General features: G+C 41.8%; 3 protein-coding genes across 6 annotated transcripts; 2 read left to right on the forward strand and 1 right to left on the reverse strand.

The window, feature by feature from the left end:
* Positions 1–4,459: 4,459 nt before the first annotated feature.
* On the reverse strand, positions 4,460–8,542 carry cks1b (CDC28 protein kinase regulatory subunit 1B). 2 transcript variants are annotated; one of them, XM_035182047.2, is made up of 4 exons: positions 8,252–8,542; positions 7,931–7,997; positions 7,650–7,777; positions 4,460–6,083 (listed from the first exon to the last, which is right to left on the reverse strand). In XM_035182047.2, the coding sequence occupies exons 2-4, from the start codon at positions 7,987–7,989 to the stop codon at positions 6,034–6,036; spliced, it is 237 nt and encodes a 78-aa protein (XP_035037938.1). In that variant the 5' UTR covers positions 7,990–7,997; positions 8,252–8,542; the 3' UTR covers positions 4,460–6,033. The 2 variants fall into 2 exon arrangements, with proteins under 2 accessions (XP_035037938.1, XP_035037937.1); XM_035182046.2 differs by having other exon boundaries at positions 7,931–8,000; positions 8,252–8,538.
* A 2,103-nt stretch (positions 8,543–10,645) lies between these two features.
* Positions 10,646–20,119, forward strand: pbxip1a (pre-B-cell leukemia homeobox interacting protein 1a). Of its 3 annotated transcripts, none has more exons than XM_035182043.2 (11): positions 10,646–10,973; positions 11,702–11,830; positions 12,780–12,864; positions 12,965–13,032; positions 13,700–14,345; positions 15,061–15,285; positions 15,791–15,814; positions 16,226–16,269; positions 16,449–16,544; positions 16,703–16,883; positions 17,054–20,119. In XM_035182043.2, exons 2-11 carry the CDS (start codon positions 11,759–11,761, stop codon positions 18,103–18,105), a joined length of 2,493 nt encoding a protein of 830 aa, XP_035037934.1. In that variant the 5' UTR covers positions 10,646–10,973; positions 11,702–11,758; the 3' UTR covers positions 18,106–20,119. The 3 variants fall into 3 exon arrangements, with proteins under 3 accessions (XP_035037934.1, XP_035037936.1, XP_035037935.1); XM_035182044.2 differs by lacking the exon at positions 10,646–10,973 and adding an exon at positions 10,990–11,216; XM_035182045.2 differs by lacking the exon at positions 15,791–15,814.
* Positions 20,120–21,619: 1,500 nt separating this feature from the next.
* s100a11 (S100 calcium binding protein A11) lies at positions 21,620–23,258 on the forward strand. The gene is made up of 3 exons (XM_035183121.1): positions 21,620–21,766; positions 21,849–21,995; positions 22,966–23,258. The coding sequence occupies exons 2-3, from the start codon at positions 21,867–21,869 to the stop codon at positions 23,098–23,100; spliced, it is 264 nt and encodes an 87-aa protein (XP_035039012.1). The 5' UTR covers positions 21,620–21,766; positions 21,849–21,866; the 3' UTR covers positions 23,101–23,258.
* Positions 23,259–23,499: the final 241 nt, after the last annotated feature.

Raw genomic sequence — 23,499 nt, forward strand, 5'->3', positions numbered from 1 at the left:
TATTATTCAAAGATTAATTTATCACAGACAGTTTGTTGTTTCACACAATATTAACCTTAGAATGAATCGGCGGGGTTTTGTATACTTTGATAGATTAGGCCTATAAATTATTTGGTGCCCGTCCGGAGATGTATTTTTAGAACACGGGTCTCTGGACAGTCTAATGGAGCAATTTGGAGCTCTTTGTTCCATCAGCTGTCTTTCAAACAGCCGCTCCCTCTCCTCTCGCACTCTGTATCAAACTTGGCTTCCTTTTAGGAGGCGTCCCGCTGCGCCAGCGACACTAGACGTAAATACCCCCTCTCGCCAGAGCACTCTCCCATCTTTGTCTGACCTTCTTTCTCTCGCCTCTCTTATCCCTCTCGCTGACTCTCCCTCATTTCTTTTCCATTCACATCTCTCTCCTACCTGCTCCTGTAAAGACCTTCTGCTCGGCTCGGCTCTCTTTGAATCTCGACTCTTTTTCCCCCCAAATGTAAAACGTTCCTCTTATTTCTCTCGTCTCTGAGCACATCTTCACACCACATCATTCTCCATCACACTTTCCTCTCACGGCTTTTACTTTTGCTTTATTCATATACATGGTTAACTCTAATGACACTTGGACATTTTGGAGATAGAATGGCAATTTCCAATGGCAATATTGAAAGGTAATACAGATCCAAACCATGATTCAATGCCATGTTGTATAAAAGTAGCTGTCATGTCTCAAAGTCAACAAAATGTAAACTGAAATGTCTTATTAGGCTTTTTTCACTTTTTAATCTGAAGGAAAAAAACTAATTTGTGCATTTAGTACATTTTATTCATCAGTAACTTCAAAGAGCATGGTTAAAAAATGTAAGTACATTTTTTTGTTTTGTTCTGTGGGTGGATGGAGCGATGGGGTATTGTTTCTATTGCTTTTATTGTGTAAAGCATTAAAGTGCTTTACACAATAAAAGCAATAGAAACCTCAAAACTGTCACATTTATTGATCTGGGGGAATTAGGTCATCTCCTATAAACACTAACCAAAGTAGACATCATACTAAAAGGCCAGCAAGGCTCATGTTAATTCAGACAATAGAATTTGACATGTGAATATAAAAGACAGATAAATGAGATGTCATTACGCAAAAACACATTCTCCAGTGGGTGTATTTTGTTTGAATCTTAAAGAGAACCTATAAAGAGAATTACACATTGAAAAGCAACAGAGGGATTCAGTTCATACTGACATGTTTCACCTCTCAACTAAGAGTCTCACCCTTCCTCAGCAGAACCGTCTTTGATGATCTGGATGAAAACCTCAGACACGAAGGCTATGATCTGGCTTTTGACTCTGAGGTAAAAACAATGAGTGGTTGTGAAACCAGTTGTGTGGTCATGAGACCAAACTTAGAGGTGAGCAAGTTACCCTCACAGTATTATATAGTATTTCAAAAGGAAAGCAATGATTGGAGAAAGAGACCAAAAAGTTATTTTTTATCTTCCAACCCCGATGTGACAGCATCTGGGATGGGAACCAATAATCTCTGGGTAATGTTATTTCCAAAGCTCAACTTTACCAGTGTTGTTATTGTTCCCTCAGTAGTTTGAGATTTTTTACAATGGTGCACATGGGGCAAAATACTTTTCAGTTTCCAAAGGGGGCCATGACCGAGGTGGTAGGACAACCATTAACAAACAGCAATACACCAACATATAAGCAAGCCTTTAAACTATTTTTCAAGCAAACATGTCAAATATTCCCAAAGTCAACACATTGATTCTTTGTTTCAACAAAATAAGCCATTTGATGACTGGAATCTGGCAGTTTCACAATTTTCTACATTTTTTGGCCAAAAAAAAGAATGGATAGTTTAAAACAATAATCCAGAGCTTAATGATGAAAATAAGTGATAGTTTCAGCTCAAACCTCAACCACACTTCCCCCTTAAACTTGCTCTCATGTAATCTCTGAACACCATTAAACCTCGTCTTTGAAAACTGAGCAGTGATATTGGTAATAACATTATAAGGGAAGAATGCTGACTGGTAGATATTCAATAGAAGGTCATCGCCCTGATAAACTGGTTCAGCATCTTGCTGCACCAAGCTATTCTGTAAATAATGTTCCAGATTCAGGTTCGTTTACCTTGAGGCTTCCTATAGGAAACTAATTTCAGCACAATTCAGAGGATTCTTCTGGCAGATGCTCAAGCAATTTTTTTTCTTATTCCACCTTAAGGCGTCTTTCTCTGCCCACGGCACATCTCTGGATCTCAGCGAGAGGCTCAGATTGCGGACCATCACAGACTTGTGATTATACCTGGGCAAGGTTTTCCAGAAATCGTCATCTCCCTGTGACTTGCAGAATATTTTCTTTCCTCCATTACCAATGACTTTCAAAAGTTGTGTGGATAATATCTACAATGTTGACTGTTGCAACGAGCTGTTTGCATCGAATCAGTCTGAATGCATGTGGGACAAAGACTAACAGATAAAGATCAGAGCAGCAAAACATCACAGAAATGTGACAAATAGAAGCTGATGATTCTGTCTAAATAACACTCAGTGAGCAGCCTCTGTGTTTACATTGTGATCAATGCAGCATATATGAAAAAAAAAAGAGCCAGTTGAATTAATGTAGTCTCCCTGTTTATCATAGTTGTGTAGTACTGCCCTCCACAGTCCAATGTGTGAAACTGCATCACAGCAGAGACATCGTTGAGGCTCCGTTTTTCACATCCTGCTCTTTTGAGAATTTCATTATTGCATTGAATCGGTGAATGGGTTATATTTAGTCTCAATTTGATTATTATGCGCTGACCAGGAGAATTAAGTCTAATGAAACTGAGCATGATGAGAAATAGGAAGTTTTCTTTGTTTTTAAATGTAATACGAACACAAAAGACGACAACAATCCCTTCCAGGGATTGGGTCCTTAAATAAAAATGAGTGATTGCCAAACATTTGTGTAACAAAGTCATTTTCGTCAGACGAGGATTTCGTCATGACTGTTGTCATATTTCTGTTAGTTCAGGATTAAAATTCTCACATGGGAATAAAGTGCTTTTTATCACAGGCTCTTAGAGAAGACAACTTAATTTACAAAGAGCTGAATCCTCTTAAAATGAACAACAAATCCTCTGAATGATCCAGTCTGTTCATTAAAACCTCTGTTCAGCAATAATCCACAGCATGTATAAATGCTAAATGGCCAGCAGATGCTGCGTCTGCCTCTCCCATTATGACAGCGCACTGTAACGACTTGCCCATTCAGTAAAATATTGTCCATTACGCTCACAAAGACGTTTACCCGTAAATGAGACCCAGATTACACATGGAGGAATTGGAATTGAATTACAGGCAACTAATAAGTAAAACAAGAGTCCGGTCACAGTGCCAGACAACAGATGCCGTATCACTGTGCCACTGGAAAACCACCAACTGTACACACCATAATATCACATATTCACAGAGAGCGCCATCTGGCACACACGCCTGCACATTTTGTCAGATCACAGCTTTATAGCAGCAGGGCTCATCCCATTATACTACAATAGGTAGAGTGAGGAGATGTGTCGCAACACCCGATTATCATACACATGGAAACTTTACAGCACAGTTAGAGCTGCCACGTATTCCACTAACACACAAATTGAGTCAGACAGAAGCTTTGAATTTACTGGAAGTCGTTGACAGAAAACCATGTCAGTGTAAATACATAACAGGGTTTATGCAGGTTTCAACAACCTTTTTATATAATTATAATAAATGGAATTCAAGATTTATGTAAAGTTCAACAGATATGAATATCAGTCCCAGAATTACTTACACTTCCCCATAATTGAAGATGCAGTGAGGTAGCAGAGTAGAGAATAAGCCTGAAATGACACGTTATCCCTCAAACTGCAGGCAGAGACAGTACAGTAGGTATCGAGTCTTTCCCACAGCTAGGCTGAGTGTAATGAGGTAAATTCAGACCTAGTGTTTGTAGACTCAGTTGTTAGTTCCACATGCATCTTGTTTGTAGTCTTACAACGTTCCAATATCTGGATCGTTGAGAAAGAATGCCACCAAAACAGCTCTCTTGGAAAACTCATTTTAAAGCATGATTGAAGTAGCGTTAAAATAATCAATACCTACCTAAACATATTTAAGACCTATTATATAATATTCTAATGTACTTACACAGCTGTATTAGAAAACATTTTGCATTAAACCAGGTTTACATTTATTTTCTGAGCGGTATAAGCACAAAGAGATGTTAAAATAAGCCTGATTGATTTCCCTGTGCTATTGCGGGTGTGCCCTGTGCACATTACATTTGCATGAAATGAATGCAATACAACAATGTGACAGGTTTCCACTGGCAGAGGAGGTGCACATCATTGTCTTTGTGGTTTTCAAATGTCTGGTGTGACACCGTTACGTGCAGTTAACAGAAGTTTGTCGGCTGTTGGAAAGGACATTAAAATCACCTGATACTGCCCAAATGTGAGCTTCCTTTATTTTACATTTGACAGAGACAGGAAACAGATGAGAAATAAGAGCGTAGTCAAAAGAATTTCATGCTGTTGTCTGGCTGATTTTACCAAACACGACATGATTGGATAAAAGCTAAGAGATTAAAGTGAAGATACTTGTAGATATTCCAGCACCGACTATTCAAAAACATTTTTGCAAAACAGACGAGTACATTTTTTTCATTTCAATGCAGCTGCAACATGTTACAATGCAAAGTGAGGCATGATCCATTCTACACTTCATCTGTAGTAATCCAGTAGTCTGGTGTTAACAGACCGGGTCAATCCCCTACGTACACTAAATCCAAAGATATGAGATTTCAGTTGTTTCAGAGAATACATCACAACTTTCCCCATATATAGATTTTATGACCCTGAAAAAGAAAAGCAGCTCTGTGCCTACACGTGTTTCAGACTCAACAAAATGTACAACGTCACTGAAGAACGTTAAGGCAAAAATCACCACATGACAGCAGAGCAGCTCAGTGAGTGGAAGTAAGGCATCGACAGATCAGTACTTATAGGTGGGTGCAAGTATTCAAAAGGAGAAATGTCACGGCCTCAAACGATCTCATGCAACACCAAACAAATAAATGCGGCAGCCTTTCCAACATCTGTGATCTCCACTTATTCTATAAGAGCATTGTAGGGTCGCGTTTGCCATTAAAGCCGCCAACTGCCGGTATTTTATCTTTTTGAGTATTTATCTTACGAGTCGAGTGGTCCAGCATAACCACACAGTAGCTGTGAACTCCAAATACTGTCGAGACACACGTCGGAACTAATGAGATTTTAAAGTTTACATTTATTTCAGAGATGTCAAAACATTCATAAATACCGAGCAGCTCACTAGTACAATCACCCATCAACAAAAGTGTGTTTTAAATAGGCCTCAATCTGATGAACGCTCTTCTGGAAAAAGTGATCAGAACTAGTTTCTAGGTGACAACTATAGATGCAGCTTTTCATGTATATTACAAATTGTTAAATGCTGATTGACAGCGTCATTTAAACGGAGCAGCAATACGTCACTTAAAACCCCAGTTTGACATTTCAAAGTTGAGTGAAACTGAATTTAGGATCCAACTTTCCTACCTGGCTTGTGCTGTGACCGGAGCTTTACCCAGAATGTACTCTGTTAGAATAACTCACATGTTTGATTCCCCACATCTTTTAACAATTGTTCTAAAAAGCTCAAATGTCCAGGCAGGTTTGGCAAGTTGGACGGACAGATTCAGACAAAGGGACAGTGTTGGCTGATCTGAATGGTTCTGGCAAACAGTGTGTTGCTGTTAACACGTGCACAAGTCTTTTCCCCCACGAGAATGGTGATGATTTTGTTCCTTCAACGCAAACTCCGTTCCACAACCATTGTTCATAAGTGTGAAAGTCCTTATCCAGGTCCACCGTGATCAGGCCCAAATTACAAGTCACCTACCACAAGAGACCTTGGTAGTCTGACAGCATGATCCCTATTTTGATGCGTTGATCTGTAGCACATAAGTGGGGCTGATCTTCTGAGGACCCAGAGCATCGCTCACTTATGCTTTTTGGTTTGGCAGAGGGCGTCGGAACAGCAAGATGTGCGGCTCTGGAGGCGGACGAAAAAAAGAAAAGGGCAATATGTCAGCAGAGATAACCATACTTGAACATCTGTGATGCTTTCTTAGTGGGGAAACTCGACTCTTGGAACTGCCATTAAACCTTTTTTGGTTTTAATGGAAGGTGTGACTTCACATCTGTTGTCCATATGCTTGTGGGCACCAAACCTATTGAAATGTTAACCAATAACTGGCACACCTCTTCAACAAGGTGTAAAAGTGCACGTTTGAATGCAAGACACCCGACAAGAGTCATTAAAGGATTTATTTTGTCATAAAACAAAAAAGCCAATCATTTGCTCAGCTGATCAAACTAGACAAAATAATCTTCCGACCAACGTGACAAATATAAATAGCCACGTTGGCATCTTGGAACTGTGGCATTCATGTTCCTCTTTTTTCCTGAGTAGCCTAAAGATCAGTTGAATAAAAAACACATTATTAAACATAATGAATAGCTCTAGTCTTCTATACTGTGTCATGTGCCTAGTTTCAGTTTATAAATCAGTCAAAACAATTTCTCTTAGAACATACAGAAACATTTTATAGATATGTGACAGTAAAATAAACTTTAACCCTGTGTCATCCTTTACTTTGGTAAAGACTCAAATCCTTTTTCACATATTATTAGAGCCAAAACCTAGTGACAGCTCATTTATTACAGTATTATACTTTAGGGAAAATATATTGAAACACTTTCAATCCAACAGCTTCAGATTGCAGGTTGGCCCCTTCAGGTGTCTTTGCACAGTTTGTTAATGTCATAACTTGTACAAACTTTAGTGCAAAACAAATCCCAATGATATTTACTAACAAAAACCAAGACTTGTCTCAAACAGTCTGGTGATGGTCTGCTACTAGCTCCAGCAGCAGACTTCTAATAATAAACTATTTATACAGCCCCTTTTTTAAAAAAAAACAGTAACAAGGTGCTTTACACGTTAAAAATGAAAAATGTAAGGCAGACAATGGGAGGCGGTTAATAACAAATACTAAGAACCAATTAAAAAAACAATAGAGCACAGATACAGAAATACAAATTATTACAGATGAGGAAAGAGTGAAAAGATAAAAATAGGGCGATTTGACTACAAATCAATATCACTACTATCAAAAGTTGTACCTCGATTACAATTAATGAACAATAGGAGTAAAGAGAGAGGACATGCAGCAGTAATACGACAGAACGTAGGGGAAACCCGACCGTTTGTTTGGGGGAAAATATAAACCGAATTAACCGATATGAGCAAAATTAAGTCAGTCCTTGTCCCTAGATACAAACAAAACATTATTTAAAGTTAAAATTACACTAATATCAGGGTTAGGAAAAAGCAGACCTATAAAAATATGTCTTTAGGGCATTTAAAAAGAGATTTTCTCAGGGAGATTGTTCCAAAGCGTGGGGGCCCTGACAGGAAACGCGACCAGGTCAAAAGTTTACCAACAAAATCAGGCTCATATCAACATGGGATATTTAGGGCAGCTTTTTAATTCCTGGTACATCTTCAGCTAAGTTGTTGTGACGCGCTCGGTGTCCCAGCATCGAGAGGACATACCTGGCTGGTGAATCATGTAATGCACCCATCCTTGGCTCTGTTGGACACCCAGGTTCCTCCACTCGGTCTCAGACATCAAGTGGGTTTTGGGAACACGCTTTGCGATGTCTTTGGGCAGCATTACATGTCTGTGGAGGGAACACACAGATGTTCAACAGAAATGTTAAAGCAGTGCATCATAAACCATGACAGTCTCAGTACAATGTTACCTTGGGTGTACTTATATTTGTTGTGGAATAACAGTGACACACTGACACAGTTAAAGTACATGTGGTGCTCACCTGTACTCGTATTTCTCATCGTCGTACTTGTCCGAGTAGTAGATCTGTTTGTGAGACATGATGGGATCTGCTGGAGGGGTTTTATTCACAGTTAGTCAACATTCACAGTCACACACGTAAAACACATTAGCGACACAGTTTAGCGTGGAGCGTGACAGCGAGCTTCAGGTCGTCATGCTAGGCGAGCCGTGCTAAGCTAACGTCGCTAAAGTTAGCCCGAGAAGAACTAGAGTTTTACCTCCTGGCAACTTCCGAGGATGTAAACAGTAAATCGGACGTTTCTGCGGACGCGCGACGCAAACATACGTGTGGAGAAGTTACCTTGTTGGTTGACAGCTTCTCCTGACGCGGGTACAGTTAGTTATTCCAGCTTCTTTCTTTTTTTTTGACGCGCTGCAGATGCGGGATGTTTCCGCCTCCTTTGTTTCCCTCTCGAATGTCGGCGAGCCCGCTTCTCACCGTTCAAATACACTTCGCCTCACCCCATTGGCCAATCGAAGCGAGCAGCTCTCCTGCCATTGGTCAGTTCGGTCAGTCGCAGGAAATTGACGCCATCACCCCACCGCCTTGCGATTGGCTGGAGAAAACATCCCCCAGGTTTTTTGATAGGGAGCCACGAGGCCAAATTCGAATAGTTTAATGTTATTGCACCAGACAGACAGACAGACAGAGAGAGAGAGAGAGAGAGAGAGAGAGAGAGAGAGAGAGAGAGAGAGAGAGAGAGAGAGGAGGACGGACGGACGGACGGACGGAGGGAGGGAGGGAGGGAGGGAGAGAGAGAGAGAGAGAGAGACAGACAGACAGACAGACAGACAGACAGAGGGAGAGAGAGAGCGCTAGATAAACAGACAGACAGAGAGAGAGAGAGAGAGAGAGACAGACAGACAGACAGACAGCAAGATAAACAGACAGACAGACAGACAGACAGAGGGAGAGAGAGAGAGCGATAGATAAACAGACAGACAGAAAGAGAGAGAGATAGATAAAGAGACAGAGAGAGAGATAGATAAACAAAGAGAGAGAGAGACAGAAAGACAAACAGAAAAGGAGCGAGAGAGAGCGATAGATAAACAGACAGAGAGCAAGAGAGAGATAGACAGACAGACAGACAGACAGAGAGAGCGAGAGAGATACATAATGGATAGATAGATAGATAGATTGACATGAAAAACTATGAACAATAGACAAGTGTGCAGTAGTTGTTTGCATTTAAAGACAATGTAATGAGGTAGGTAGGAACATGACATACAAAATACAATATGTATATAACGTGCAAATTCACAGTTATTGCAGGAGTGAGCTGAGAGTTTTGCTGTGGAGAGGAACTATATATCAGGGTTTTGAGAGTTCACCTTTCGACAGAGGTGAAGAGTTGCACAGTGTTATTGTTATTGAAAGATTTCCTGGATCTGTCCTTGCAGCAGCAGAGCTGAACCAGTCTGTTAGAGAAAGTGATCCGATGTCTGTCCGCTATGAAGATCTGGTAGCAGCTGCAGTAGGATCTGCAGAGTGATGACAACAAGTTTACAAAGTTATCATTCTGTCACCATATTACCAATAAAATTGCATATTTCCAGGTCCAATTCCATGATACTCATATCAAATTGTAGGTGCAAGCCCCCACCACCATCACATACACATCAGACGTTCTAGTCTTCAACCAAAATTGTAAAGTTTTAAACAAAAGTTAGTGGCATGTAGATTCATTTTGACCCCAGGCATTTTCCTTGTTGCAACACCTAGTCTGCAACACTATAAGGTCTTCCCATATTTTTGCATTTAAGTACATTAACCTGATCAAACTTTACTTTATTTATGTATTTATTCATATATCAACTTGCCTATTTATTTATTTGTATCGAATAGTGTTGTCACTTATATTAAAATAATAACCAACTGAAACCTTCTGGTTAAGCACATCATTTTAATGGCAGTGATTTGTTTGGGTTCTCATTGCATACATGCAGAGGCATGACTGTATTCACACCCTCAAGCGCCTGTAAAAACACCTATAGACGCCCATTATATATGACAGTTTCAGTTAATTAAACATGGGGCTCTTGGGTGGCCCCTGCGAAGTTGTCTGCTTCATTTGATTGCTGTCAGCTAATCCAGTCATGTGCAGACATGTAGGTTTCAAGTTTCAAGATTTATTTGTCATATGCAGTTAACACACGGTCGACAGTACAATGAAAGTTGTTGGACAAGAAGAAACCACTCAGCTCAGCAGTGCAATAGTTAAATTAGAATCAAAGCAAGGTATAAAGAGCTTACAATACAATACAAAACTAAAAGTGCAGTGTGTCATTCGCTGCAAATGAAGTAACAACTTTAACTGTATGGAGTGTGTGTGAATAGTTAATGCACATGTGTATGTACAGTTATTGCACTGTGTGTGTCTCGGTTGTTCTTCCAAATAAAGTGCAAACAGGCAGGAAAACAGATGGTTGTTCGTCTTATGAGTTTAGGAACACGATGGCCTGAAGGTATAGACACGTGTACATTTGCTTATCAAAGAAAAAAACAGTTCACAGACTAATAATAGAGAAGGAGTCAGATGATGAAATGGACGTCCACACAGGAGCAACAGGAGCGGAGGGGATGTCCATGTGGTAAAGTCCCTCAGTGTAAATATAACTCTGCAGACGTGTCAGTGTGTGGCTGGTGCAGGCAGCCTCTCCCTGCAGTATATATATACCATGTGTGTGTGTGTGTGAGTGTGAACGCTGTGTGTGTGTGCATGGGTCACACATGAAGCTGCATTATCAACACACTCAGGGCCTCCGTCACCTGCAGCTGTCAATCAACCAGAGCCCTGTCTCTTTACCCTGACGCGACACTTCTCCCCCGATTGGTCCAGCCTCGCTGCGGGGGCGGGCGCCGCGGGGGCTTTGCCGGGATCCCATTGGACGAGACGGCGCATTGGTCGACGTGACGCAGCGTGGAATTCCCAAAGTTCCCAAGTTCAGCGGAAGAGAGAAGCGGAGAAAATAAACCCAAACAAAACGGCGACGCGGAGGAAAACAGCGGCGAGGCAGCTCCGGTAAATAAAACCGTGTGCGTGTTGTTCGTGCGACGCGGGGGGCAGCGGGTGTTGTTTGAGGCGAGGTGCCGGCGGCGGGGGCCCGACTGGGAACGCGGAAGAGTGGGAGTGGGAGTGGGAGATAGAGCCCCGTCCACCATCCTTTGTTTACCATCACGTCTCCACCTTGAATTCGGTTGCTACAACAACCACAGACCGTCATTTGTGCCCCCTACTCGCTGCAGCCGAGTAGACGAGCGTCAGGTGAGTGTGACTCGTCCCCGCATCACGGGTGGTTCTCGCCATGTTTGGTGGTTTGAACGGACAACGGGGCTCTGAATCAATGGAGGATCCTCTTTTTGGCTGGAAGTGAATGTGATCAGCTGGTTCTGGTTCCATCTGACTGGAAGCTGCTGTGTAACTGCGCAGCTCTATCGTGTGGGCGCCACCATATTGTTGCATAACAACGGCAATCTGCTCCTAGTTCCATGTGTGCGACGATTTAGCTCCCAAATTGTCCCGTAAATGCATAATCCCTTCCTCCTAGACTGTCTTTTATGTAACAACCAGCAGAATACTGCAGGTGAGAAGACACAATGTGACTCTCACGTGTAAGACAATGCCTATGCTGCTTGTTGTGTCTGTAATAACCAAGCTGCAGTCAGATCAATGCATGCAGGAGATAGTTGTAACCCCAACAGTGCATGTGTCGTATGCATCAGGCGTGTTCACCATGTTTCTGTCTGCAGAATATCACTGAGCCGAATCTGCAACCGTGCTGTGCCGAAGTGAGCCTGCAGGCGGCGATGTCTGACCACAGCAACAGCACAGGGAGCAGTGCGTCCTCGACCAACAGCTGGACCCTCCTCTCCCCCGAGGTAAGACCCCAGATCCAGGGCACACATCAGGGGGAAGTGCCTGGAGATCCGTGGGCCTGGATATAACTGTGGAGCGTTGGTTGTATGATTCTGTCTCGTGTAACATGTCTGAACCTGCAGCCTTGAGACGCCCACGCTGAGGAAATCACAGCGAAAGTTGTGGCCAATTGATTAGATTCTGTCCAGGTCCAATGTACAATCATGAAATGTGTGTGTATTTATTAATCTGTTTGCCACTGACTTTATTTTGTTAGTTTTTTTTATGGTGTATTTATGTGCAGGTATTTTTGTCTAAGTGTGACTGTGTTAAATCAGATAATTCATGACAAACTTATTGATATCAACCAAAGATCCTCCTCAGAATATATATTAAATTACATAAATTTAATTAAGAACACCTCATTGAAACTAAATGAGGCTAATACAGCAGCCCTTCAAAAATAATTCTGCCCTCATGATGGTTAGAGTGCTCAGTTTTTGTTGTAGTATGTGGTGATGTTGAATTACAGAGGGGGAATAGTTTGTATAAGTTCCATTTATATCAGTGAGAGTAAAGGACTAAACAAGACACATTTGAATCCATTAATATGAGTGTTTACTTCACAGTGTAGAATTATATAGGAGCATGTATAATGTTTAATTTGACAATAAGTCAAACGAACTGTAGTTTGTAGCAGCAGTTGTCAGAAATCATTATGGAAGTAATCTGATTACCTATCGTTAATCAAGACAACAACATGACACGTCACAAGTTACAAAATATAACTGTGATCTACTAGAATTATCACTACATCCCTCAGTCCGGGCATTTATGTGTGTAGGGCGAGCTCGCACCCTTTTAACGGTTGTGCTGTAAATGTCAAGGTCAACATTGCCAATACGTGTACTATAGGTGTTAATGTTAATACTTGTAGGAAGCCTGACCTTTTTGGATCGTCTTACTCCACAGGAAGCTGCTGTTGAGAATGTCGGGCCTGTGGATGACGGCACCGAGAGCCTGGGCGACGTCCCCAGTCTCTCCGAGGAGTTGGCAGGTAACTGACAGCGAACGGAGCTGGAGCAAGATCTGCGGTTATGGGTTGTGACATCATACATTTCAAATTATAGTCTGACACTGTGTTGATCTCCGTTCAGGAGCTGCTGTGGAGTTCAAACCAAGTGACATTCCAGTCGAGACTGTCCTGTCAGAGGAAGGCCATCAGGTTAGTACACAATAAACAACGTAATAATCTTACTTAGTACAGATGTTAATTTGTTTTTTATTATCATGCCAATACCAAAAAATGTATCAAGAACAAATCCTAGCCCGGAGCATATTTGCATATACAACTGTGAGGTTTTTTTGTTCCGTGTAATTTCTTGTTTGATTGTGTAATCTGACCACATTTACATACCTACTCTCCAGCATATTGTAACTGCAGTGGAGTTTTAACAGTTCAGCACAGGCCAGATCTTTAATATAATTACATTGGAACTCAGTAGAGTGTTTATCTCCACCAAAGCCCAATACTCCCCTTAAGTTCAATCAAGCCACACTAATTTGCACATATTTATAGAAACCAGTCTAATTAAATGTTTTCAGTCACGCTCGGTGCTCAATTGAGTGTGATGCTCGATCAAATGCTGGTTTTTAACTTGGTTAACTTTCTCAGGCGTATATGCAACTGCCTATGCTCAATATACATTTAACACTTGAGAACTTTTCTCTTGAAATTGTCACTTGGAGCCACATAGGAATCCATTAAATGGTAGAGACATACTTTATACAATGTAGGGTTAAGGAGACAGGTGCACGTTAAACTAAATCATATGACTTTATTGCAAAATAGACACCTTGATGGCAACAAATGTCTCTCTCTCTACTTGTAGGTTTGTCAGGAGACGTCTCCAGTGTCCAGTGAAGGTCCCATCCCTTCTAGTCCGGCCCAGATGAGTCCTATTCCAGACGACCCCATGGACCCCCCAGACCTCGACATGGAGAGCCAGGCTCCAGTTATTCATGAGATTGACACCAGCTCGCCCTGCAGTGACAATGAACTCCTAGGGGCCACACCCTTTGTTACCAACATTGATATGGAGGATCAACTTGATATTTCTGCTGCTGAACTACTCCCATCTGAGTTTGAGGAGTCCTGCTCTGCTCCCGTGACTGATCTCCCTGTCTCTGCAAACCCAACATTTGACACGCCTGCTGATGTAGAGCAGGATCTTGCGAGCCCCGCTGAGGAGAGTCCTGTGTTCGACGTTGAACCTGAGGTTAACGTTGCCACAGAGACCATTACAGCCATCAATCCTCCCTCTCATGTCGATGCTGATGTTAGCTTTGCTCCAGTAAGCACCGAGCGGCCAAGCCCTGCCCCAGAGAGCCTGGTGCCAGAGGAGCCCGTCGATGAAAGTCCTGCACCAGAGACTGTTGGTTCAGTAGAGGCAGAGGAGGAGGCAGCGGTAGAGGAAGAGGCAACAGAGACATGGGAGACAGGGGAGCAGGACGAGCGAGAAGAAGAGGAAGAAGATGGTATGGAATGGATGCTGCATGAAAGATATGTCAAGGCTAGAATAACCTGAGGGCTTTGTGTACAGTTTGTCCATGCTGGAATATGTGTTTGCTGTGGGATACTTTTAAGCACTAGCTAATGTAAAAACATGCACAATATGAAACCAGATTGTGACTCAGGGAATCAAGACCAAGTAACAAAGCCGGACTCATCTTAAGGTCGATGACACGTCAGTTCATTGTGTAGTTTTCAAAGTCGTATAACCAAGTTATATGATATTTGGTTCCATCTCTATAAACCAGCTGCCACACAGAGAACATGGGGCCTTCATTTGAGAAATGAAATGAGAGTCTTCATGCAGATTTGATTAACGTGTTTCTTCTCTGTGTCACACCAACGGCTGGAGAGAGATTTATCAGTATTACAGAGAGGCATACACCCAGCTAAGAAAATAAGAAACTCCCATGCATGAAATTACTGTTGTTGTAATTTAGTGGGTAAATGTCACGAGCAGCACTAACTTTTCTTCTTTTTTTACACAGTGTTTACACACTGTTGAGTTTTACAGCACATGTGTTCACATACTTCTGAGTGTTTTGTGTGAGACAGTCTGCCTGTAGATGATTATGATTTTGGAATTAAGTCTAGTTTTTCTTCTGCTGTTGCCAAATACGTGGAGATGATTTGTTGAAGTCACTCATTGCTTCCTCTTTGTCATGTTTCTACTTTTCTCAGAGCCATCCACTAGTTTTGGCGACACAAGCGGCTTCGATGATGGCGTGAGGAGGAGGAACATCCCGCCTTTTGAGGGGCCGAGATCAAGAACGTCAGACGAGGACGACGAGGACGAGGAAGTGGAGTTCAAGCTGCCTGTGAAGGAGGAGAAGCCATGGTTGTCCATGAACAAGTGCATTGTGGGAGCCCTGATCCTGCTCTTTTTAGGTTCCCTCTTCCTCTCAGGTGAGTTCCTCTTACGTCTAACAAAGCTTGCCAGTGTGTTTCTGCTTTTATGGTCAGATAAAGGGAAAGTTGCTACCGTATCAACAATAAAAAGACATGATTAAGATAATTATTACCCAATCTCAGAGCCCATCGGCTTTCATCTGAACACAAAGTAGCCTCTGGGGGCAACGGGCAATTTTGTGTCTTCCGGTTTAGACAGTGAATAATCAGGCTCTTTCAGTCTCTTCCGTTCACTGTTTACAGTCAGACAAGTTTCTTTTATTGCACAAATCTCTTATTACCTAACCCTTAATAATGCTTTTTGACAGTTTTTGCTTTCTGTGTATCGCCTGCTTGTACCTGTTGCAAGAGATTTGACAGTTTTAGGGTTTATTGTAATTCTTTTTATTTCGCATTACCTTATTTGACAATGCCAGTATTTAAAAAATACATGAGCATGTTTTCAGCAGCAGTACGGTGTCTGTTCTCAGACCTTGTTGACTATAATGAACTGTGTCAACAGGTTTCCCCTCTGACCTGGATTATGGTACGTCTAGTACTAGATTAGTCAGCAGTGTAAGCTTCTGCACCAGCTGGCTGATACTCAGTAGCTTCTCCGAGCACTTATCCAGCCTAACACTTCGTGCAGTGGTTAATAACACGCATTTCTAACTGTACCATAACACTCTTTGTCACTTTGGAAGGGCTCACTGGATGATAAGAGTGCTTAAATTGAGGTGCAGGCCATTAGCTTGGTAAAGTAAATATATTACACCATTCAAAAGTAATTTCAAATAATCAGTCTAAATAAATAGTTTCTGTGTAGCTGTGGCCTGGCCTCAGAAAATGCACTTCACAACAAAAGAAGCTTATGTTGCTGTAGGACTGCCTGGAAGCTGTGTCAACAAATCAGTCTGTTGTCAGACTTGTGTGAAAGATGTGTTTTCTTATCTGACAGGTGATTTTGACGCCTCTGAACTGAGCGATGGAGAAAAAAGCCAGGTCTGTTCCACTGTCTCTCTTTCCATTTACTCAACCTCAGTGGTATATGTTGTCCGTGTGTGTCCATACAGTGCTGCCTTTAAAGAAAACTCACAACTTTCAGACAAATGATAAGATAAAAAGACGGGATTATTTTTGAAATATTTGTATTATTCATTTGCCAATGATTTTCCATCCAGGACTGGCTTAGCGGTGATCCACAGGATATGAAAGAGTTATTGGATAAACTGACACAGGAAAACCAACACATTGCTCTGCTAGAGGCTCAACTGCAGGTCAGTGTACAGTCATATTCATGCAAATTATGTTGTTTTATGTGGCCATGATGTCTCAATTCATTGCCACGGCATATTTACATTTAACACTTTTCCAAATTGTGTATTGTGTGATTAAGGCACTAGGCTTTAACCGTCTATTTTTCTTTCTCTTTCAGTCTCAGAAAGAAGAAATGGAGTCGGCACTTAAATCAGTGTCAGAAAGCGGAGATGAGAAAGGAAAAGCAGATCTGGAACAAGAAAATGCAAATTTGAAGGAGGAGCTGTCGTCTCTGCCAGAACTGAAGAAAGAGCTGGAGAGTCTGAGGGCCAGAGTGACGGAACTCAACCAGCTCACAGGTATGATGTGAAGTAAATCAAGTGATTTAATCGTCTTTTCTGCTGTATTTTTTAAGTCATTTACTATTTATTGAAATGAAAATGCAAAAAGGAGGGTACTGTGCAATAATAACTGTTCTCAGTGATATTTTTTTTTACTTTAACTTTAATATCTTATACTTACTTTACAGTTGATCAAAAAATGCCTCCAGCAACTCCTGGTCCAGCTCCTCAGCCCGGTGTCAAAGATGGTCAGAGTGACCAGAAAGCAGCTGAGCCCGAGAGGAGAAAGGAAAAGAACGAGGGAGTCAAGCTGAAGCAGGAACTCCAGAGACAGAAGGTGCTTTTGGAGGAGAGCAGACAGAGACTGGAGGGGATGAAAAAACATGGCGGCAGCAGGAAACGCGTCACCGACAGTTTGGAGGAGATCCAGAAGAAGCTCTCTGAACAAGTCGAGAGGTGGGGGAAGAAGAAACCACAGGATTCCAAATGGAAAGGGAACAAAGGTAAAAACGTTGAGCGGGACCACTGGAAGAAAGAAGAAAAGAAGGAGTGGAGAGGAGAGAAAGAGTGGAAGCACGGCAAAGAGGGAGGATGGAAGGAGAAAGACGAGAAGAGGAAGGAGGAGTGGAAGCCCCAGAAGCAAAACTCGCACAAAGAGGCATGGAGGAAACACCAGGACGAGTGGGAGAAGAAGAAGGACGAGCGCAGGGTGGACAGAGAGGACCGGAGGAAGGAGAAGCCGTGGCACACCCAGCCAAGTAAAAAATCCCACAACCACAACCATAACCACCAGAATCAGCAGAATCAGCATCACCAGTCCCGCCAGACTCACCAGTACAACCACAACGACTTCTGGAGAGACCAGGAGCAGAAGCTCAGACGAAACTTCAAACCCCAGCTGGGCTGCACCTCTGTGGACGACTGCGCCAGCAAGGAGGGGCTCTACGCCGTGGAGCTGCCCGAGTTTGAGGAACTGCTGGAGGGCTACCTGAGCAAGCTCGAAGGGTCTGTGTCCGAGAACAAGGACAAAATTCGAAAGCTGACCGCGGAGTTCTTTGAGGACGGCGTGTTTGTCCACGACAGGGTTCGCTTCGGCGACTTTGCTGAGGACGTAGCGGACATTCTGGAGGACATGGTGGACGTCCTGGAAGGCGACGGGCAGAAGGACAATGACTCCTTGGAGGAGGAGATGGAGGAGTTTGAACGAGAAGCCCTCTGGAAGTTTGCCGCCACAGCTTGAATTGAGTGTCGTTTGGGAAAAGAAGTAAAATACAACACTAGGATGCAGCACAAGTGGTGGTTTGGTAGGACTTCTCTCGCCTACCCTCTCCTCTTCAGAGCTGTAATTGTAGTAGCTTCTGGCGTAGAGTGGTTGTGCCTCTCATAAATGTGACCCTCCGAGTCTTTAATTATAAGCTTGACTCGTACGTGTCATTCTGGACTTAGGTGTTGTCAGCTACCTCTGTCAGGTCTTGCTTTCCTAAGTCTTTCAGTCATGTGTTGTGTGGGTTTTCCTCTGCTATATAGTGTTTTCTCAGTAACTAGTGCATGTTGCAGCTCATAATGTAAATTCAAACTGATAATATTCACATCACACTAAAACCTAGGGTTGTAAGGAGATGGTATTTGCAAATAATTCTGTTCAGCACCAGTGGAAACAGGTTGAATCTATTCATGCAGTTCATATCATATTAGATAAGTTGTCAAATACAGAAGGTCGTGTTAAATTGACCCTGAAATTTGACGTTCTCTCCCTTATCACGTGATCTCTGCTCCAAACAGGTTAAAACAAAGGCTCAGAGGTTTTCTGTTGATACTATCTGTGTGTAGTCAAGTTGGGTGTAACTGTTTGATCCCAGAGGATGAGATCCCGGTTCTTTCAGTGATAGGAATAAGATCAAGTCAGACCTGTTTTGTGAGAGCAGCACACAACACACAGACACACACACACACACAGAGACAGACAAAGAGCACTGTTTTAGAGCCCCAAGTGTTTGGCCTCTAGATTTGTTGGAGGTTTTTCCAACTGCCAGTTGACAGCAGATGTCTGGAACAACCAGGAACCAGTTTGCGAAGCTGCTCAAAGAACACAGCAATAGGACAAACCGATTTAGAAATGTACAGCCACGGATGAAGTGAAGACTGCTAAACCGCTTGAGCACTTTTCTCAAACATTCACATTTACAGCAACGTTTTAATTTCTCACGATTTACATTTCATGTACTTGTTTTAGTCCACCGGTTTTCTTTAATACTCTCTTTGCAATGTAGCCATGAGGACGTCCATCCCAAGATCTGTTTCAGTATTTTAATTTCATTTTCCTTTTTTTGTTGATGCAAATTGACATTTAGTCAAAAGAAAAATAAGGAAGCTGCTACATTTTATTTTGAATGAGTTGAATAAACGTGGCAAAGGTACGAGAATGGTACACAACATTGTCTATAAGGTATCGTAGCATTACGCTTTAACAGAAATATTTCTTTTTCTTTCTTTTTATTTCGTAGTAATGTTTGATATCCTGAAAGTTTCCCTCCTTCGGGGGATGTGAAGTGAAAAGCGACAGATTGTGATTGTTATTTCTCATTTTTCGGCTATTTTTTTTAGATTGAAAGAAGCTTTGAAGAGTAAAATGTTTATTTATTCTGTCAACTACACTGCAACACTTTTCCTTATTCGACAGAATTGCCACACTCTGTTGCAGATCATAAACTTTTAATGTGAAAATGTTGACGTTTTCCTTTAGTTTACAGAAATTTAGTTTGCCAGCTACTGCGTATGTGCCTTTATCATCACAAATAAGGTTAGACTGAAAAAGGACTTTGATTTATTTTTGCTTCTGCGAGGATGAGAAGAAAACAGGTTTACACTACTTGCAATTATAGGGCAGAGAATGAATGTCAAAGGCTTTATTTATGATGTGTTGAACAGATTTTTATTTTATCTGCTGTGAGGAGTGTTTTTTCTTTTCCTTTTTCTTTTTTTAGACCGAAAGGGATCAAGAGAAAGTTTAACCAGAACAGATGAATCCTTTAATGAAACACATTTATGGAAGCAATATTTAAGACGTATGTTTGTCTTTGTGGGACAACAGTAGGTCTGTGTGTTTACTGACAATGTGGTCCATGATGTGCATGTTATTGATCACTGGACAGATGTATTGTTCAATTTGGATCATTTCTAGTTTTTCCTCATCATGAGTCTTGTCCTCTTTTAGGAAGTTCAGTGTTAAGTTCAATAAAAAAAATTCACCATCATGTTAACAGTGTCTGTTATTTAATTGAATTCATCCATTATGTGTGTGTGGGGGGGGGGGGTTCAATGATGATATAACAGAATATATCGTCTGCCTCAGAGTCAGAGAGAGTTGTGTTAATGACTGTTTTAGTTGTGAAAGATTTACTCAGCAATAAGTGACGTGTGACATCTGACTCAGTCTCAGGTAGAAAGTGAAAGTGATGGTATGACAAGTATTTATTATCACAGCTATGATCATGAACTAATTGAAGAGCATCAGAGGTCAGACGTATAACCTGCACTCGCTGTACATAACCCCATTCGGCAATGCTACGTTGTTTACATTGACCTCAATTCATAATTATGTCATTTTATACCATATGATACATTGATAGGAATGATTGGTTAATATAAACAAGCTGTAGATTGTGTCTCTAATCTTATTGGTGGCATAAATGTATGCACTATATGACATCATTTTCTGACTTAAGAGTGACGCCCTACTTCTCTCATTCCAAACATATGATCAGATTATTTTAGCATCTCTATAAGATTCAGGTCATGTCGTTCAGCCCTTTAAGTTTTGAAATATGCATTATACCATTTTCTGATTATCACTTCATATCCAATAATTTGCGGAGAATCTTGGAAAATGTGTTTTTCCGACCATATTTTTGTTGACCTTCGACTAATCAGCTCCAAACGGTAATCATCTGGAGATCCCCTCTCAAGTGATATTCTCACCAAGTTTGGTGTAAATCCGCCCATGTGTTGTTGAGTTATCTTGTACACTCACACACGTACATGGGGGGGCGAAAACGATACCTTGTTCACAGCTATGCACACGAGGCAAATATTTACAACCAGATTAAATCCTCTGAACAGGAACTCAGACATTCACAGACACAAAGTCACTTCCAGTCCGTCGCCACACAGGAACAGAGATGCAGATGAAGGAGAATGTGAGCAATGATTGAGAACGACTCATTCTCTTTGAACGTGCGCGGGATTCTTGTCATTCTTCGACTTCTTCGGACAAGTCAGCATGCAGGCGTCTCTGCATGTTTCTGTACTTTATTCTCTTCGAGAGAGAGAGAGAGCATTTTCTCTCAATGACCTCCAGGTACATGGCTGAAGAGGAAACTGAACTACGTTTAAAGTGCACGTCGATCTCCAACTACAAAATATCAAACAGACAATGTAGAGAGGAGAAATGAGAGAGGGGTTGAATGCTTACACTCACATTTCCTCCTGAGCGATGTAGCCTATATGTCACAGTGCGTGTTCCTCCTGTCGTGTTTTGTATAAACTAATTCCTGCTGAGGCGTACACGATTCTGTCTCTTGATTGCAATGGCCTGACAAGGATGAAATCACCAAATCCTTTGCTCTGTAAACACACTTAAATGGGTTTTGTGCTACCATCAGTACAAATTTGTCCTTAGCAGGTCGAAGTGGGCAGTTTTGTGATGTGTACCCCCGAGGCCAGTGGAAATCAGGCAGATAAGGGCGGTCGGCTGGATGAGGGACAAGAGGGAAGGTCGAGTGTTTTCCGCTGATGTGAGCATCAGTATGAAGCATATATATTCAGAGAGGTGATCTCAGAGTGGAGTGGACGAGGTTCTTGGCATCTGCTGAAACACACCAGACCGTATCTCAACACAACAGGTGAGACCTCAGCCGCCGGTTTACGACAATATTTCACTTATTTCTTCTGTGAATGATTGTTTCACTCCTTCATTTATCTCAGGCCTTCGCACAGTCCACCATGGAAGCTGCAATCTGCACCCTGGTCACCCAGTTCAAGTCGTTCGCTGGGAAGGATGGATCCACCAGCACCCTGAGCAAAGATGAGTTCCAGAACCTGCTGACCTCCCAGCTTCCGAGCTACGCCAAGGTACGACGCAGATAGATCTCAGACGATCTTCCTGCTGATTTCTTGTCGTCTTTGCTTCCTGATCACAGACAGACAAAAAAAAACTGGTTTATTAAGCAACATTAAGGTGACGTCTCTCAACTGTTATTCAGACGTATTACTGAGGAAAATTGCTTTTCCATGTAACTGTACTGTTATCTGTCTTCAGAAATGCATTAGCAGCCCACAGGAATGAAATGTTTGCAATTGCACAATGTAGCATTTCTCTTTTAAGACTCTTCACTTAGGTTTTATACGACACATTTATTATATTTGTTGCACAAACTGAGTAGATGCTTTTAGTACTAAATGATTTGTGTAACATATGAGGGACTCTGCCTCCATTTAATGTCTTATTGTCATACAATCAGTGAATAACTCTTTATTGAAAATAACCTAATGTCCAATGTCTCATTTTCAAAATATTAGCATCTCCTCCATAAGATGATACGATTAGTTGATGTCTTACAAATGTTCACTTTCTCTGTCTGACAGAATAAAGCTTTTCAGTTTGAAATGCATGTTAATAATAGATTTACTTGAGATCTGCTTAAATGATTAATTACCGATAATCAAATTTGTCACCAGTTATTTCCAAATTTGTGTAAAGTGTAATTTGGATCTACATGAAAGTTGAGCACTGTTTATCCACACATTTCAAAAATACTGCAAAATATTCATCTTTTATAACAGTTATAATAACATAGTAGGTTTGATTTATATTTCCAGCTGCAGTCTGCCAATATATACAGAATATGTCTTAACAGGAAAAATACAATACAACAGATTAAATATAATTATAAGGATTTCATCATGAGGAAACTTTCTTATTTTTTCTTTCATCAGTTGTATTTGTTACTTCACTCAACCATTAGGTGGCAGGACAGTCTTCCAGAGGAGCTGATGCTGCAGCTCACTGTGCATTAATTCAAGTGTCTCTGATCACCCACAGAACTACAGCAGCCCGGCGGCCGTCGACCAGCTCATGGGCTCGCTGGACGAAAACAACGACGGCGAGCTGACCTTCTCCGAGTTCTGGCAGCTGATTGGAAAACTGGCGAGCCAACAGGGCGGCTTCGGCCAGTAGAGATCGGATTGTGCAACAACCAATCACCCCAATTGAAGCTGTCCAGCTGTAAACTCGAAAGGCATTTGAAGTTGTTTATCTCATGTGTAACTCTTTAGTTAACCATTTGGGAACCATGAATTAAAGGCTTCATTGTCTTGAACCCGAGGCCACCAACACTCCGTCCCCTGTCATTCATTCACCACACTGCATGATGTTCAGCCGCACAGTGAATTACAGCCTTGATTTAGAGGCCTGTAACCCTATACGTGTCACTGCTGTCACTGCTGCAGCATGCGGACAATATCATGTTCCATAGAGGGTCATAACGCCTCTAGAAAGTTACCCATCCATGTATTACAGCAGCAGTGATGCTAAGGCTCCTGGCTGTAATGGAGACCAGGGAACCCAATGCATCCT

This window comes from Hippoglossus stenolepis, chromosome 17 (genome assembly GCF_022539355.2).
Source record: "Hippoglossus stenolepis isolate QCI-W04-F060 chromosome 17, HSTE1.2, whole genome shotgun sequence".
Taxonomy (NCBI): Eukaryota; Metazoa; Chordata; class Actinopteri; order Pleuronectiformes; family Pleuronectidae; genus Hippoglossus; species Hippoglossus stenolepis.